General features: G+C 38.3%; 1 protein-coding gene across 1 annotated transcript in view; it reads right to left on the bottom strand.

The window, feature by feature from the left end:
• Positions 1-19,523, bottom strand: part of LOC108286721 (sodium/calcium exchanger 1) — a 36,922-nt gene that overhangs the window by 5,419 nt on the left and 11,980 nt on the right. The window contains exons 3-4 of the mRNA XM_037730024.1: positions 8,221-10,053; positions 2,830-2,834 (exon numbers count right to left, since the gene is read on the bottom strand). Coding sequence (XP_037585952.1) covers positions 8,221-10,053 — 1,833 coding nt within the window. The 3' untranslated portion in view covers positions 2,830-2,834. The remainder of the gene's footprint in view (positions 1-2,829; positions 2,835-8,220; positions 10,054-19,523) is intronic.

Here is a 19,523-nt window from a genome sequence, read left to right as displayed (position 1 = left end):
ATAAGAAGGACTTGGAATTGGGAATTTTAAAAATATATCTAAAAATTCTATGTGCTGCGGAGGTTTGAATTCTAAGTTGTTTGAATAAGATGAACTATCATGCAGGTCACTTATTCTAGGAAAGTCTCCTAATTAATTCTTACTGTTAAGAATTATTAACACCTTCAGGGTCACAGAATATAATGTTTTAACCTCTTTTTAGTGCAGACACAAGGTAACGGCATCCCCTGATACAAATTCTCTGTTATCACTAATTTAATTTAGATTGTCTGGTAACATATTTTTTAAAAAGACCAAGAAACTACTATTTTAAGTATGAAGAAAAGCCGCATTCATTATTCAGCCATATAAGGAAGTTAAATGCTACAGTGCTGATGCAGGCAATGTCAGAAAAGTAGGAATAAAGAAGTTTCTTTTTAAAAACTAGGAACGAGGGGAAATAAACATTGTGTGAGAGAAAGCAAACCAAAACCAACAATAACTAGGTAGGTCAGCTACACGGAGGGACCACAGCATTTAGCATTCCCTTGCCTCTCAAACTCAGCTATTCATGGTCTTCTAGGTTAATGGAGAGCAGGGCACTGAGAGCCATGTGGTTAATACATGTTCCAGAATCCCAGAAAAGATAAATGACTGCTCTAGTTTCTCATCTTCTGAGCAGCGTGAGCATGTGTTGAGGTTAGTGTCACTGTACCACAACCTGCAACATCCTCCTCCTTGTGTATGGAAGCCATTCAAAGAAGAAACAGCTCTTAATAAGACACTACAGGCATTACAGTCAAGCAGTCCTACTGAATTCTAGATCCACCCTTTATTAGCTATGTAACCCAGAGAAAGTTAAATCTCTAAGCTTCAATTTCTTCATCTGTAAAATGGGTATAACAGTAGCTACTTGATATGGTTGTAAATATTAAGTCATATGAACACTTTAAGAAGAATAGCATGCATCTTGTTTTTTAATAAATCTTAGTGTCATCATCATCACTACCTCCACCATCTCCAACACCCTCACCTACCACCATCAGCATCACCATCACTACCACCTCCAACATATCCAAAATCACCACCATCATTACCACTATATCCATAACCACCATCACCAACAGCACCATTGCCACCATCATCCTCATTTTGCAGGTGAGAAAGCTGACTCGGAACCTAAGTAGCTTGCTGAAAGACACAAAGCTAGTAGGGGACAGAGACAGAGCTCAAATTTCCCAGTTGAGGGATCCTCCTAAGACCATCTTTATCTCAGGAAATCTATCACGGAAAAATGGTGTGGTTGCAAGTGTCACCACAAAGCTTCAGAATACCTAGGACCCCAGATATCTCACATGTACGCATAGAAAAGCAAAAATAAGATCAAAAAACTGTATCTGGAAAATACCTCAGGCTATTTTATTAATATGTGAATTGCTGAGTATACTGCAAATCCCTGGTTGCCCTGTTATCATGACCACCAGCCTGAAAGGTGAGGGACCCAGGTTCTGATTTGTTCCCTCTTGCCTTCATCTCTTCAACTGTCACCAAAGAACACAATGCCTATTCCCATATTTGACCCTGTGGAGAAACTGTAGGAAGGAAAGAAATTGTCATCTACAGCACCAATTCCTCAGGAGAAAGGCAGGAAATGAAACACAACTGTTTATTTAGCCTGGCTCTATAGTGAAACAGCTGTATAGGCCTGTGGAAAAAAAGGGCACTGGCTTGGCTCAACCTTTGGCAAATAGATGGATATTATGTAGGCAGCATGTCAATCCAGAAGAGGAAGCAGTGGAGGAGATTTCCTATAATTCTTCCCATATTGTTCATTGCTGCTTTCCCTCCCAGGACCTTCTGGACTTCCCATTAGAAATCGAGGGCAGGAACTGCAAGGCACTGTGGGAAGACAGCAGCTTGGGTCCTACCGGCCCACTCAGCACCTTCCACTGGGACCCTCAGCAGGCTCACCCAAGGCAGTTATGAAGATGCCACTTACCCACAGTACATTCAGCTGTCTTCTCATCCTTTTCCACCACCTGGCCCAGAGCCATTTTACTCTACTGTTGCAAGGCTAAACTTCTCAGTTTCATGGCATTCACATTGTAATAAGGGACTAATCAACGTTCCACCCCAAAGAATCAATCTCCAATGGGCAGATTTCAGCCATGAAGGGAAGATGATGAAGATAGTTTACAGGGAAACCTCTACAGTTTCCATATTACAATGTTGCCTATAGGCAATTTTCCACATCTCAGCTTTGTTATCTTGACAGGGAAGCAAAATAACAACACATAACACCCTCAAGGTTGCTCTCCTCAAAAGAATTAAGTATGCTTAAATCTCCTTCCCTGGGTTAATGGTATCCTAGGTAAAGTAAAGCAAAGAAAACCTCTTCTTATTTCACAGCTTACTGTAAAATCCACTCAGATTTTACAGGACGGTGGCAGAGTATTATCTCTGAGAAATGATGTGACAGTGAATGATTGTCAATGGCTAAAGACTGCTCAAAAGTTGCTCAATGGCTATAGGATTAAAGTAAAGCAGACCCATTCCTTGAGACCCAAGGACTCATTCACAAAGAGCAAAGTAAAGTACAACATTTTACTACAAATCTATTACATTCTCTTTAGGATCTTCAAGAGGCAAAGTGCATGGAGGAACAAGCACATAAGCTTTTAAGTCAAATAGAAAAGGGTTCAAATCCTAGATCCATAATTTATTAGCACTTTGAAGAAGTTACTTAATCTCTGAGTTTCAGTTTTTTTCATCTGCAATGTCACTTACTTCATTGGGTCATTATAATTACATGTATAAAAAGCATTTGAGAAAGTACTTGGAAAATAGTACATTGTCTAATACCATTAGTCTTCTAAATTTTGTTTCTACACATTCCACCAACAAAAAGAGTTCTGCAAACAATAATCCTTTAAAAGAAGTACTCAGATTGATTTACATACCCTCATGATTTAGAATCCCTTTACACAAAATGTACTTTCACTGAGTCTTTCATTAATTTTGATAATGGTCCTGTCTATTGAAACTGCCCTTACTCTTAGATTTACCAAGGTGTAACTCCATCTTACCATGTACATCCAATTTTTCTTTTAAATTATGCTTTTGTCCTCCAAAAGCAATGAAAATATTTTGTCTAAAATTAAGGCTTCCTATAGGTTACACAATGCCTTTATAATGGTATTTCTACTTATCAGAATATGCACCATCTCATGATCTCCCTTTTTAGAGTATAAGGAGTATATTTGTCCTATTTCTTCATAATTGTTAGCCCAATGCTGGCCACAAGTCCATAGCTTATTAAGTATGTGCTGATTAACTGATGCATAAATTCTCCTTTACCCCTAACCCAGTAAAGCAATCAGCCTTCCTAGTAATGGCCTTGAAAGATGACTAACAAAAAAGCCCATAGTTTAAACACTTCAATGTGGCTGAACTATGAAATCTCAATTGCTAAGACAAAATTCCTTTACGTAATGATATTACAACCCCAAGCTTTAATTAGTACTTGAAAAATAAGATTATAATAGCAACTATGGCAATCTGGTTGACATGGTAAACAACCTTTCTGCACATAATCAGTTTAGGCTCCTAATAGTACTAAATTCAGACTCATAAATGTTTTTGGCTCTTATCCTATCTTATTTTTATAACAGCTATGGATTCAGAAAGCATGCATTTATAAAAACATCTTGCAGTTATAATTTAGGTTTGCAGATGATACTATATGTGATTTGGCTCTAAAAAGAGATAAATATTCTGGTCTGAAAAGATAATCCACTAAAGCAGAAATCCATTCAAATGCTAAAGTTATTTCATACAAACTTCTTACATTAGCCCATTACCTAGGAAAATTCTGTGTCAATATAAATATCATACATCCATCACTTTAATGCTCTAAAGATATCAGATAAAATTCTACTGCTATTAAGTAAAGCTTGTATATGTTGGATTTAAAGTAGTATGTGCTGACAGCCATTCTTGTCTTGTGGTTTTTTTCTAATATTTTTCATAATTTCTGATTTCCCCACACAATTTTCTTCTATTTTTATTAATTCAAGTTTTCTTAACATCTTTGTTTCACGTTGTTTGCATGTGGCTGTCTTACTGTATTTTGTTCTACTCTCAGAATCGAATTGCCATCTAAAATAGCTAAGTCTTTATCCTGTGGAATTTTATAGAACAGGAAAAGGACACAGGTCCCATAAATAGCAAAAACAAGATATTTATTTTCCCTGGAATGTAATAATAATATTGTAGAATCGATATAATGCTAAAATTTTCTTTTCTAGACCTGTTTCCAAAAAGTGGAAAATGTGATATAAATATTGAGCATCAGACAGCTATAGTTTTTGAGATGTCTTACACATCTTATTTCCTAAAGTTAACAAAGTCACAACTCTACTTAAAAATGTAGCAGTTGTTAAAACAAAATTAACTTTGGGTAGACCCATGGTTTAATATATTATACTATGACTAAGAACCTCTGGTAAATTGATATGCTAAGGAGTATATTAGGTAAATATTCTAACTTATATACTGTTTTTTCAACTCTGTATTTAAAATATACAATGGTAAATGCTCATCATCTTTTGAATTGTCTTCCAAAAATATTATTATTGCTGGGCTATAACTAAGTAATTAAATTTGATTTGTAGCTACATTAGTTCATTAGCCTTAACATTTTCCAAAACAGTTAAGCTGATGTTAGATCTTGGAATACCAAATGATATTTTGTAATAATTATTACCATTAAACTAGAATCATTAAAGAACAATCAGTAACAGCACTTCAAATTTGTGGGTATTACCTACAAAACCACAAATCAAATTAGCACATTCTTCATTTATTTTTTATTGGCTGTTAGCAGTAGACAGAATTCCCTGTTGTAAGTCAAGATTAGTTGGCATTGGTTTAGAATGTGTCATTGATTGAGTTTATAAAAAAGCATGTGCTAGCTGCTATCTATCTAATGGGATTTTGCTTCATAATTTTAAAATGTTTTGCTGAAAATATATTTTATTAGAAATTACAAGCATTTATCACTTAGCAGTATTTTTTTCTCAAATACATTTTGATCTTAGAAATGGTCAAGTTGAAATAATTCAATTCATTTATGTAAGAATATTAATAAATATGTATATATATTTTTATATTATAAATTTAAATGACTACTTCTACACTAAAAATAAGATCAAAGACTAGGAATCTATCTTGTTTTTGGAACTGAACAATCAATAAAGCTATACTGTCTTTTATTCTCCATCCTTAATCAGATTGGACCTTATTTCTACCTTGTTTAGGCTTGTGCACAACATTAAACTAACAAATTTTTATTTCAAAGTATTTAATAAAGCTTAGTGGTGCCAGCAGCCTTATTTAAATACTGTAGGTTTTAAAGGAGGACAGACATCTTTCAAGATTAACTATGCAATTTGATGAGATATAAATTCATTCTTAAAGACAACTTGGGTTTAGTCTACATAATCCGATTCCATCGCACAATGACAAACTCTTTCACTTGGATCTGACTTATGGAAAACAGACAACTGCCAAAGGAAAAACGATCCTTAAAAATTAATGTTTTCTGAACTGCTAACAAGGTAGCACAACTCCATTTGACCCAGCAATCCCATTAATGGGTTTATATCCAAAGGAATATAAATCATTCTATTATAAAGACACATGCGCTCAAATGTTCACTGCAGCACTATTCACAATAGCCAATATATGGGATCAACATTATCTTTGATAATATGTTTTTTTAGAAACCTTGTGTTTGAATCCTGGTGCTTAATTTAAGGTTAAATCCCAGTCACAAAAACAAATTTATGCAATCAATAGACCTATTTAGCATCTACAAAGCTTGTCAGTAATAAAACTCCATGAAGTCAAGATGAAATCTCTTAAAAATTAAAATTCTAAAAAGAAAAACATAGGGCTGTAATTTCATTCCACTTACAAATTAAATACTTTGCCAATTCTAAAATTTCACATATCTATTGAGCAAATGAAGTATAGTAAGAATTTTATAGAGCAAAAAGCTTGTGATTGATTTAGAATACTCCTAAGAACATATATACAGAGATGGCATGGATTATTAACCAGTTTTCACCAACTCCACAAATGTTTACCAATTTTCACAAGAAATCTACATTTCTAAAGATGGAATTTGGCAATACTCCTTCCTTAGCAAGAATAAAATCAATTTAATTGCATAGAATGAATGTTTTAAATGGAGCTTGGCAGAGTAAGTTATTCTATCAAATCAATGTCAATCCTTTTTAAAAATTCTTTTCCTTATTCTTCTGCATTGTACCACCCAAAAGAACATTGTTTATTTATGGTTTGGTAAAAGTCCTGAACAGCAGAATAGATAGGGAAAGACTGCTTTTCAAATAAACCAGTATAGAGTCCTTATTCTTAAGAAAAAGAAAGATAATATTTTCAAGAGAAAATATCCTTAGTCAAACAAACAAAACACAGACTGAAGATGTTTTAAGGGCTACCCTTATGAGTTCATTTAACAACATGAAATATACCTTTAACAACATGCAATACACTTTTACATGAATTTATAAGTGCTGTCTACTACAGAATCGTTCAATAATTGAAATGATTAGAAAACATAATCATTAGGGAAAATACAATCAATAGGGAAAGAATTCCTAGCAAAAGAATAAAGTTCAAGTGTGTTAACCTGGGCACACAGGAACTTTCCAATCCAAGACCATTGGAAACATTCTTTCTTAGATATGAAGGATATTAATTTTCTACTAGATAACTATCTTTCAGTAAAATAAGTGTCCCAACAAAACACATCTCAATAAGTGGAACATTAACATAATAAACATAAAATAGATATTAATCAAAACACTATGCCCCCTACACAAATCAGAAGATAGATATTATAATCTCTGCTTTGATTTCATTGCGATATTGTACTTGACACTATTTATCACTATACGGTAACAACAAAGGTCGTAAAGGCACTGAAAGTCTCATTCAGGAAAATCTGTTCTCTTTGCCCATCCCCTCCCTTGTTTGTTTTCCCTCACGTTCAGTAGGAGAAATTTCCTATTTAAAGAGCATGTATTCATCATTTGACATATCACATGCCATTAACATAAGAATTAACAATTTTAGAACTATATTTATATATTTATTTTGCTTTCCTGAAATTTCTAAATGCCCAATGCTTCAACCAATATAATCATTCATTTAAATATCCTTTGTTATACTGCAGATATTACAGGTTCCTTCCCTCCCTTCCCTCCCTCCTTCCTTCCTTCCAGAAATTGTTCATAGAATCAAATCTTCTGCTTTGCTTTTGGTGAGCTGAGTGCAACATCCCTTCCTAGGCAAAGAGGGAACAGCCCTCTAAATATCAACTCTCAGTGGAAGAATCATTGCACAACTGGGGTACTTCATATTACTACATGAGCACAGTGCCACCATAAAGTGCCAAGACGAAGAACAAATTGTTTCTTTTTTTCTCTGACCCACACCTCGTCAACTAGATACATGGGCAGAATCTTATTTCTCTCCCCATCACTGTATCAGTGGGGCAGAGGGTTTGTTTAATAAGCACATAAAGTAAAACCAGACTGGAACTACAAAAGGGCTGGATGGCCTTTCCCATGTTGGCATAACACTGAAGAAGGAGGGTTGGTCATGAAGTCACAATTTACCAATGGCATTTAAGCAGAAACATTAACTTATATTGTCACAAAACACAATGTCACATAAAAGCCACAAAAATATTTTCAGTCAGCTCTGGTAGCCAGGAAATTCTTTTCAGAGGTGTTTCCTTTTTGGGTTTTCCCAATTTGGACTCAGAAATGAAGTTACAGACCTATTGTGATATTTTAAATATTCCTTTTCCAAATATATAACATGTGATTCAAAATAGAATGCAAGTTTTTCAGCCTGTCTTAAGTAAGCTGACAAATGGTGTCCCATCGCTCATTTTATCAGGGTCACAACATACTTAAAATGCATATATGTATAAAAGTAAAAATAAAATGTTGATGTAAATAGAATTAAGATCTCTGTGTGTAAAGCATATTGATAACCAGCACCCAAGCAAGGACTGATATTTTGAAAATGGTCTTGTATAAAAGTTATTCCATTCCTTGTATGCTATTTAGTTTAAAAAATGATGCACAGACCCACATTCATAAACACACTGAAACACACACACATACACACACATAATATAAGAACTTACACAATTTCATCATTCTGGAATTCGAGCTCTCCACAGGTGTCTTCAAAATCCTCGCCTCCACCTCTGGCAGTTCCTTCAATGGTTTTATACGGAACAATAACATTTCCTCGAGCTCCAGATGTTCTCAATACTTTCACCTCCATGATGCCAATGCTCTCACTCACGTGAGTCACAGGTTCCTCAAAAGTAAAAATGCCTGCGTGGTCATCATCAAAAATAGTTACAGTGGCAGTGGAGGGAGAACCGAGGCAAGCAAGTGTAGAAACATGATTGGCTTCCAGTATGCCATCTTCTGAAGCTTCGGAAGATACTTTGACATTGCTGAGATGCACAAGGAAATTTTCATCCTCCTCAAAGATATCATCATCAATGATACCCACTCTAATTTCCTTCTGCATCTCACCAGGCTTAAACACCACAGTTCCTTCAGTAAATTCATAATCAGACCCAGCATTTGCTGTGCCATCCTCCGTTCTGAAGTCCACAAACACAGTGTTGGTCAAATCACCACCTCTGCGGATAATAGTAAGGGCCACAGTACCACAGTTCTCCAGGCACTGATATGTCCCTTGTTCAAAGAAGATCTTACTAACAGGGTCGTTTTCAGCCACTTCAGTGTTGACCTCATGCATGCTGACAGCCTTCCTTGCTTGGTCAGCTGCATGCCGTTTTAAAATGTTGCCAGCTCCTGTCATCAGGCGGGTAGCTTGAATGCGGTAAAAGGCTCTACTTTTTTGCTGCTGACTTAGGACTTGGTAGTTAGCTAATTCTATTAATTGCTCTATTTCTTTCTCTGGATGTTTCTGCTTAAGTTCCTTCAGAATCCTAGCCATTTCTCGCCTAGCTTCTTCATCATCTTGGTCCCTCTCATCCACCTCCAGAACCAGAGCACCATCTAAGAAACTGTCAACATGAGAATTGACCACTTTCCCATCCATTTCAATTTCAGTCTTGGAAGATGGCCTGTCTCCTTCGTGTTCAATAATCATGCCCCTTTGCTTGCCAGCTCGATACCTCTTGTAGACATACTTATAAAAGAGAAGTCTCCTATCTGCTACCCAAGCGAACACAACACAGATGGGAAAGAAGAAGAAAGTAAGCAAACCTTCCCAGACCTCCACAACGCCAGGAGAGATGACAGACAAAATAATGTAAAGCCAGGTGTAGGCAAAGATGCTCCAGGCTGCCGTCACGAAGAACACACGCAAATGCTTAATCTTCCTTGTCTCTCCGTCAGGGACCACGTAAACACAGAGTGCAATAATGATGAACATATTGAACGCAGCACTTCCCACGATGGTGCTAGGACCGAGGTCTCCTGCAGTGAAGTTATGGCCGCACACTTCAATTACTGAAAGGAGAATCTCAGGAGCAGAAGATCCCAGGGCCATCAAGGTCAGGTTGGAAACAGTCTCGTTCCAGATCCTCACAGTTGTCTTGGTGGTCTCTCCATTGGGTTTCTTTATGGTTATTTCTTTTTCTTGAGATGTGATGACTTCTATAGAGGACATGAACCGATCAGCTATGATAGAGACTCCAAGAAACATGTAGACCATGGCCACAAAATACACAGTAGCTCTAGCAATTTTGTCCCCAAAAGAAGGGTCTTGGGGCTCCCAGATGGGCAAAATCACCCCTTTCTTACAGTAATATGAGCCAGTACATTCACCAGTTTCATTTCCTTCTCCTTCCATTTCTGTCTCCGCAATTACGTGGTCCACATGGGAAAATAAGAGAGCCAGGACAACTAACAGATGTAATCCCATTGAAAAGGTGGGTGAAAGACTTAATCGCAGCATGTTGTACACGACACTTCCAACTGTCACAACCTACTGGTAAAAATAAGATGGGGAGAGGGTGGAAAGAAAGTTATGTCATTAGAGCTGCATCCAAAGCATTAGTAATTACTTATTTTTATTACTCTTACCAAAATTGGTTTATATTTCACCGTCAAAAATCTATAGTGAGTAATTGCTTTAAGACTCCATCAGTGACTAAGCAATCCTTTGTAAAGTTTACAGCTCAATCTTCCTGTGAATTTACTGCATGTAGTTCCCATTCACTGAGCAGGATACATTGAGTTATTGGAAAGGAAAAGTTGAATTAATACAGCCTTGCCTTATTAAACACACATTTATGTATGCTAATAGCCAAAAAACACAGGACTTTTAAAGCATTAAATAATTTCCTCCTCTTTACGAAAGCAAATTTTCTTCTAAATATTTGTTAGTATATCATCTTCCAGAAATGGTTTCCTTGCCAAAAGCACCTTATTAGGATTGATGCTTTGAAAATCAGACTGAAAAAAATCCCACCAACGCAAGGCCTGGTGATTATCTTAAACACCAGAAAGCATCTTACACAGTATTTCATGAAATTGTGCCCTCTTGCTCCACACTTACATGGAAACAGAAAACTTCAAGCTTGCCTGAAATCAAACCTCAATGGCATTTTTTCTTGAGGTGAAAAAAATTCTATTGTAACATTTCTACACATTAAGTACAGTTTTTAAAAGCATGTTTTGATGAGAGCACATTTCCTCTTAGTTGTCAGCCAGCCCAGGTTTCCTGATACATTAGCAGCTGCGCATCTGGTTCTTGAAGCACAGCTGTTCACATCTGGGTACAGAGCCTGCTTTTCTGCAGGCTGGAAAGGGAGATAACCAGGCCAAGGCCTCGTTGTGGGTAAGAGTGTGGCAGGCTGTGGAATCAGTATCACCAACCTTAAAATGTTCCTTCTCAGTGTTGATGTCATATTTTCCATGGTCATTCTAAAACACATATTAGTTCTGCAGAGGGTTCAAGTGACCAAAAAATGTAGGACCAATAATTCCATTTAAATTAGCTCATGTGGCATGACAACAGTGACCACAAAACATACATAAGATGAAAGGCTGTAGGCAATGAGGGCCATGGCAACAGAGTCAGTGAGTAGCACACAAAGCTTGGTAGGCATAGCGGCAGACTCAGCCACCATGGCCCTAAGGTCACCCACCAGCTCAAGCAAAACTCTACTCAGACCTTACATCCCCTCTGCTTCCAGAACCTGGGACAGGGGTGAGGGGAAACTGAAGTAGAGGAAGGTCTGCTCCAAGTCAGGGTAACTCTCTTCCAGGTCTTGCAGGAGGGACCAGTTACGACATCAGATAAAGCAGCAGTAGGAAGAATCCCTGAGTCAGAACATACCCTTATGGCCTGGAAAAAGTTAAAAGAGGAGCTGGATTAGAGGCTTTCATAGCATCAGGCTGGCTGAGAGCCACTCCACGTTCGCCTACACTCTCTGGCTCATGTTTGCTGCTAAAGGCTTATACTGAAAACTGCACCAGGGCCCAAGAGAACACCCTGCCTAGCACATTCTGGCAGACCCTCAGAGATCCCACCATACCCTAAAGCCCTTTATAGCTCATCACTACAGGGAGATAAGCTTCTTTGAGATTTTTCCCATACTAAAGAAACCAGTGATGGGTTATAGCAGTAGAATTTGAAACTAAGTAAAGGGCTGAAAAATAGAAGCAGCATATTTTAAAATATGCAAAAGTTCATTGTCAGTATGTCTGCTTGTTCAGTCTTTGAAAGCCTTTGGAATTTCTGCTTGAAACAAGGCAAGATTTAACCATCCTGCAAGAATGGTGAAAAGTCTAGTTGCAACTCTTTTGTGCATCGATATCATCCATAAATATTTATGCATGCTTCATGTATATTTCAGAAAGACTTGCTAGGCTATCGTCTAGATCCTGAGAATTCACCAGTGAATGAAACAGAGTATCTGTCCTCACAGAGTTTATATTCTAATGTAGAGGAAACAAACAAATATAAATATCAGAAGGTTAAAAAGTCCTACAGTACATGTGTATGCAGAGCAATCTAAAGAGGACAAGGAGTGTGTGTGTGTGTGTGTGTGTGTCAGTGTGTATACATATGGCATGCGTGATTTTATACTAGATGGTTAAGAAAGGCGTCTCTGATAAGGTAACACTTGAGCAAAGTCCTGAAGGACACAAAAGGTCAACTCTTGCTTATATCTGTAGGAAGAGAATTCCTACCAAGTGCAAACATCCTGATGGGAATCATACTTGGCACAGTCTAGAACCACAGAAAACCAATGTAGTAAGAGGACAATGTACCAAGGGGCAGGGCTCAGGAGTGGGAATGGATCGTGGAACACTGAGTCGCCATAAGTCATGGGCTTTGGTGGGGTAGAAGATGAGAATCACTGGGTGGTTCTAATCAGAGGGTGATATGATCTGATTTTTCTTTTACAAGGATCTCCCTGCTGGTTCAGTGTAAAATAGACTAAAGGGGCGAGGTTGGAAACAGACCAGCTTTTGCCTACTATATAAAATCTAATTTATAAGTGATCCCAATACTTGGCAGGTATACAAAATGATACAGAAGGTATCTAACATTTAAAATGGTGAAAGAAACATTTGTAGTGATCCTTTTGGAAGATTTGCAACTTAAAATGTCTTGGGAACCTGGAAGAATCAGAAAGGTGAAATATTTGTAATAAAAAGTAGTACTGAACATAGAGCATGAGCACTGAAGAGAGATTCAAACCTGTGTCTGTCTCCAAGACTGATATAATTAACCACTCCCTTCAAATTACTGCCAAATCACATCATTTCATTCTTCACATTTCAGCCAAAATGAAATTCCTAAAGTGCATATCTGACACTCTTTACTTCCCTTAAAAATTTTCATTGGTGGCCTGCTTCCTTGAGGCCAAAGCCCAAACCCTTCAACAGGCTGCGTAAGACCTTTTATGATCTGGCCTCTGAGCTCCAGAATATGGAAATTATTCCCATTCCCTGAACAAGACAACACTTTCTTACATCTAGGTCTCTGAAGATATTCTGTGTTCAAAACTATTTTGCTTTTTCCTTCTTAGAAGCAAATTTCAAAAGAGCTGAACACCAAATTATAACCAGTTTCCTGAGAGAATACTAGATTTCACTCTTAAACATAGACAGGATGCTAAACTCTCTATATGTATCGATTATATTTAATATTTACATTAACCAGCATTGCTATGTTACAAAACTCCTGGCGTTGCTATTTCCATTACAGTCCATGAGAACAGAACCTTTGGAGTTGTGCAATGCACAGTGCCCTAATAATAATCCTAAATAGGAGGTATTATTAGCCCATTTGAAGGTTGGATAACTGAGGCTTAGATTGGTTGAGTACTTGCTGAAAGTCATACGGACAGTAAACCCCTCAACTAAGACTCAACCCCTGGTCTTCTTCAAAGACTAATATAATTAACTGCTCCATTATATCATCCCTGATAGTGTGTGAATCAATCTTTGAGAACTATTAGGGCTGGCTTGGACTAGCCCATTGGAAACCTTCTTGGCTTCCGTGTGTGGTTAGGTGGGTCTAGTTAGCAAAAGTCTTACGGAAGGTTTCCAGTAGCCTGGCTTTTATCTTACGGATTAGACTCAAACAGACAAGCATCAATGACTGTGATGTAACATGAGGGCTAACATGTTCCTAGAGACAGGTGCCCTTCAGTCTGGTCTTTTAGCAATTGCCTGGCAACCTCTTCCTGCATGCACAGTCAGGGCAATCTCCTAGGCCAGCCAAGAAAAAGCCCTGCCCTTTACCCCTTTCCTAGCCCACATCCCACAATATGCTCTTAGCCAAAAAGGCACCAGATGTCTCAAGGTGGATAGATCAGTAAAAATCCATTATCATTATCAGAGAAAAAGGAAGGGAGCTTCTGGTATTAACTAAAAACATCACAAGTATATTCAAGAGAGCAGCATTATAATTTGTGAAACCAGTGGACACTTACTGGCAATGAAGCACCGGAAAAGAACTCGCTAGACTTGAGTTTTTATTAAATTAATACCAAATCCAAATGCTCATGAAGATATGGAATAGGTGCTACCTAACTGTGAGTTCCTTCTTCATCCTTTTGTCTCCTTTCTTTCAGAGTCTTTCCTGTAACATCAGATTCAACGTAGTTCTACTTAACTCTCCCTATTTTCCTTCAAATATACATCTCCATACAAATTAAGCAGAAAGATAAGAATAGAGGCTGTGGATATGCTGATTTGCTGCCTGGCTTTCTTATATTCTGCCTTAATTTACCAATATAAAATATAGGCTGATTTTTATGGGGAATTCAGATAAACTCGCACAACTATGGCCAGTACTCGCTTAGGAATATCCATTACATTATCCAAATGAGACTTTAGCACAGTATCAAGAATACCCAATGTATCTTCCGATCACTATTTTAAAACAAAACACAAAGCTTCATCACCTATAGATCACAAACCTACATGGCACTGACAAAGGTTGGTAAAAAGATATCCAGCTGTGAATAGGCCAGCCAGTTGTGTTGGAGGGAGAGGTCACAAGCTATAAGGAATAGAAACCCATGTCTGCAAAAGATAGGTCATTATCAAACTGCTTTTGTAAAGGATGAGGAAGAGCTTTTGGAGCAAAGACGCCTGAAGAGTGGTTATGCAGCATAGTGACCATTCCCTGCCGGAAGCTGTAGACAGTTTTGTCTACCAAGGAGGACCTGACTCAGAGAAAAGACAGGCTGGCATTCCTACCAGCCCAATATACTAGACAGTCAGCCTAATGGCATCCTCTTGATTGGCAGCTGGGGCTATTCCAAGGAACTCCTTGATGGCCTTCATTAGGACTTGGAATTCCCTTCTATGTAATTCTTGCTGACTGAAAGCCTCAAAGCTAAGCAATTAATCTGTTTCTAAGGCAACGTTAAAGCAACCATAAATCCTATCCACTACCAAGGCAAGCACTTTCAAAGGCTTCTAGACAAAGAGATGATGCCAGAGGATGAAGGCTCTTCTCATCTGACCATCCCATCTGAAGTGAAAATTACTTCCCTGGCTCCAGCCTCAGGCTATCAGACCATGGCCAGACTTCAGGAAAAAACTCATTTACACAGAGACTCTCTGTTAATACCTATTTTTACCCTCCAAAGAGAGATTTTTTTTTCTCTATTTAATGCATTGAGACAGGTCCTAAAGGGGATGGGCTATGAGAGTTCACATCATAGGCCAATGCTTTTCTGTGAAACTCACAAACAGAAGTCTGGCCCCTGCCTTATGTCAGAAAATACGAACCTAAGCTGTTCAGGAAAGAAAGGAACTAGGGAGTAGTAGGCAATGTGATCACAAAAAGAAACATAGGCTTAGGATACAAAACAATGAACAAGTTGTTGAAAACTCATGATACGCACCGTTGACCCTTTCCTCTACTTAATTTTTCTAGATAGCATTTGTTACTTTTGAGACAGAGTCTCACTCTTGTTGCTCAGGCTGGAGTGCAATGGCATGATCCGGCTCACTGCAACATCCACCTTCCAGATTCAAGCACTTCTGCCTCATCCTCCCGAGTAGCTGGGATTGTAGGCACATGGCACAACGCCCAGTTATTTTTTTTTTTTCCAGTATGATTGGTAGAAACAGGGTTTCACCAGGTTGGCCAGGCTGGTCTTGAACACCTGACCTCAGGTAATCTGCCCACCTCAGCCTCTCAAAGTGCTAGGATGACAGGTGTAGGCCACTGTCACTACTTTTTATATGCTATACAGCTTATTCAATGATTCTATTTATTATCTTTCTCTCTTCAAAAGATACAAACTTTGTAATGGCATGGATTTTTGTTTCTTTTTTTTCACTCATGTATTCCCAGTTCCTAGAGCAGAGCCTGGCACATAGAAGATGCACAACATCTGCTTATTGAATGAGTAAAGTAACCCTCATAGGGTCATGTGCTGATTCATCAAATCTGTGGTGGTAAATCAGAATCTGGGAAATAGGCCTAGGCATTTGCAGTTTAAAATGTTGTCCATGTGAAATAGTTGAACCCTACCATGAGCAGAGTTCAACAACAGATTGAAAAGTCAATGTCAGTGTTAGGAAGAGAGGAAAACATGATTCATGAGCAAAGACTCTTGGCCCAGAAAGACTGATCTCCAGCATAAAGAGAGGACCTGGGCTCTGACTTTTTCCCCACAACCTGGGTGTGTGTCTTCCGACATCAGCCCTGGCTTGCTTATTTTATCTGCTCTGTTACGAGGGCCCTGACATTTCGGGCATTCTCAAGGAAGTAAATTTTCCTGTTCTTCCAATACAATTAAAAGACATATACTCAAACAACAAAAATCACCTTCATCGTAGAGGATCTACAGAGGGAAAGAATACCAAGCATTTAAATTTAAATATGAATCTGCATGCTAACATGGAAATATGGGTAGAAAAAAGAAAGCTGGAGAAGAGAGTTTTCCAACTGAAAATAAAGACTTCAGAAGGAAGATGCTCTGATAATCTTGGGCTCCATGTGAAGTTAACCAGGTCTGTCCTCCAGTTCATTATGCCAGAACCACAGAGCAGGGTTTAAGGACCCTACTCAAGGGGCACTGATGGCAATAATGACTGGAATCATTGAGCATCTACTTGTCCCAGGTACTGTGCTAATTACTTTGTATTCACTGTCCCGGGCTTTTCTGACAATACTACAAGGAGATATTATCATTCCTATTTTACAAATGAGAAAAATAAATGGTTCATAAAAGTAAGCTGGCTGAAGTTATATAGACTTAAGCGACAGAACTGGAATTTTAATTCAGGCATTTTGTGTTAAACCATAATAATTTCCAAAATGGTAGAAACTTTGTTTTCACTATAAGAATAATGTTTTCTGGGGACAAAGAGCTCCAGATGTAGGTGCTTAACCTCCCATGCTGCTGCTTCTTTCCACCTGAATCAATGTGTATAGATTGCATTAGCTCTTCAAGGAGCCTCACATGGTTTCCACTCCAGTCTGATACCTCCCCACTCCCCAAGTAATTTTTGTAAGCACTTCTATTCATCACATAGCAAGGGAAAGATGATCCATGTGGAGGGTCATCAGCTGATGCCGAAAGTCTGGAATCACTCCAAACTCACGTAGTAAACTCAAGGTTTTTCCATTTGGTCAGGAGAAAAGCAAATGGAGGAAGAAATCCTAGCAGTAAGCAAGCAAAAGTAAAATAAAAGAGGGGAATGGGTAATGAATGGGAGCCAGGGAGAATGATACAGAATTTTGCCATAACAAGTATGTTAATTAACTTTGCTCTAATAACAATAATTTGATATGTTTTAAAAAAGAATTTCACTGCAGCTCACAAATTTACTGTCTTGAGGTCAATTTTTTTGGTTTTTTTTTTTTAATCTTAAATTTAAGCTAAGTAATCCAAAAAAAATGCAAAAACAACACATTCATTTATGGTTTTATCTATCTGCCAAGGTTTTCTTAGCCATTCATATATGCCAGACACTGTGTTTTAAAGATAAGTAAAGCGTATCTCCAAAGAAGCCTGTATGCTAGCAGGGCATTGCCAGAGTCAAGGAACGAGTCCCTCCTGTGGAAACCAGAACTCTTCCGTTACTAGAGATTCACTGAAGAGAAGAGACCTTCCTGGCATTTGAACAGTGGCACTGAGCACTCAAGTGGACTACCTAGTCCCTGGGTTAATATACCTGGGGTCTTGAGTTAATAAACCCAGCATTCTAGAAATCTTGGACTGCTCTGACTATGGTTCTACAACCAAGAGATTTCAACTGTAATGAGCTCCCAGAGGCAGGGCCTTGCTGCATCTCTGTTGTACTCTTGTCAATATTTTAGCGGCCTCCAGCTAGACGATGTTAGCTCTTTTATATAATAACTGTTCGCCCCTAACCCTGAAGATAACAGCCTTTCTTTGATGTTTGACCTTACACACTGAAAAAGAATGAGGTCACATACACGCTTTTACATCTAGGTCACCAAAAAAGATTTTCTACCTAAAACATTTTCCCAATAGCCTGTTGACAATTAATCTTAAAAATCTGTATATATAGCAAGACTTTCCTATGTTTCTAGTTGTGGAGGGAGGGAACCCTTCATTTATTCATCAAGCATCTATGGAGTAGCTTCTGTATGCAAAGCACCATAACAGACTCTACAGGGGTTGCAAAGATGATTGACACATGGTCCCTGCACTTAATGAATTTATAGTCTCCAAGCGACAGTTACACCAATGACCACGAAGAATGTGTACAATTCCATCAAAGGAAGGGATGGACAGGATGACAACGGCTAAAGCACGTGTGAGGACGTTCCAAAAGGAAGAAATGATATGGGCAAAGGCACAGGGCAACGATTCTCCAACTTCAGCTCACCTAAGAATCACCTGGGAAACTAATTAAAATGCAGTTAACTGGCCCTATCATCAGATACAGCTGAAGAACCCCCAAATTTTAATTTTAACAACAATCCCAGGTGATTGTGATGTAGGTTGCCTTGGACCACACTTTGTGGAATATAAGGCAAAAAGGGCAGAACTGTATAGAAGCATAGAAACAGCACACAGGGAGTGGGGCATATCTAGCAAACAGACTGGAAGGGCGTGAGTGAAAATCAGAAAATAGTGTCTGTTCTGATATCAGTAAGATGTTGATATTAAGTAATAGGTCAGATGTGCTCTCTCTGAGACTGCTTCTTCAGGCAGGATCAATATATGAAGCCCCTTAGTGAATATGTGCCTGGGAGGTGGGGGACTGGAGGGCAGAGGATGTGGATCTTATCAGGTGATAAGAGGGTCCCCAAAAGAGGAGATTAAAGCACTGGAGGTGGTTTATGCAGTTCCTACTTCATGATGTTGCTGCAGGTGTTTTGCCTTCTCTAAGAACAAACAAGCAAGGATTGCTAGGTCACTACATTAGCAGATGACAAATATTCAGGATAAACGAACATCTTCAGAGACCTGTTCAGTTTCTGTACCTGAGCTTTAAGTAGAGGTAGAAAACATTCAGAAACATGAACCCCAAAATGAAGTATTGGGTGCTGTGGAAAGCTGTGCTCTTTAAATAATAGGTTCTTTAAGGTGCAGCCCCTACTGTCTCTATTTCAACTCAAGAATGAATCTCTGTGGTCACTCGTCGTGCTTTCTAGTCTGCCTCCCAGAACTGGGGATGTTTAATATGGAATCCAATGTTCAAGCTGAGTGATAGGCAATCCAGCAAGATTTTTTTCTTTTCTAAAAATCTTTAACAAGGTAAATGCTGGTTTTATAAGCCTGGTGAATTTCATCAGCATTTTTCCTGAGTCATTAGGCTTCATCTTCAAGTAGGTAGCATTTCACAAGAGGGAATCCTATCAATTTGAGGTGTGTAAGTCTTTTACATCTTCCTGCGTAGTTTCAAATCACAGTCCTTAAAAGAATAAGGTCCTCCTGAGTAGCTGGGATTGTTCTTGAAAAGAGTGAAGTAGGAAGTAAAAATAAACACTTTAAA

The sequence above is a fragment of the Cebus imitator genome, unplaced genomic scaffold (genome assembly GCF_001604975.1).
Source record: "Cebus imitator isolate Cc_AM_T3 unplaced genomic scaffold, Cebus_imitator-1.0 Scaffold327, whole genome shotgun sequence".
Lineage (NCBI taxonomy): Eukaryota > Metazoa > Chordata > Mammalia > Primates > Cebidae > Cebus > Cebus imitator.
This window is presented reverse-complemented; position numbering and strand designations above follow the sequence as displayed.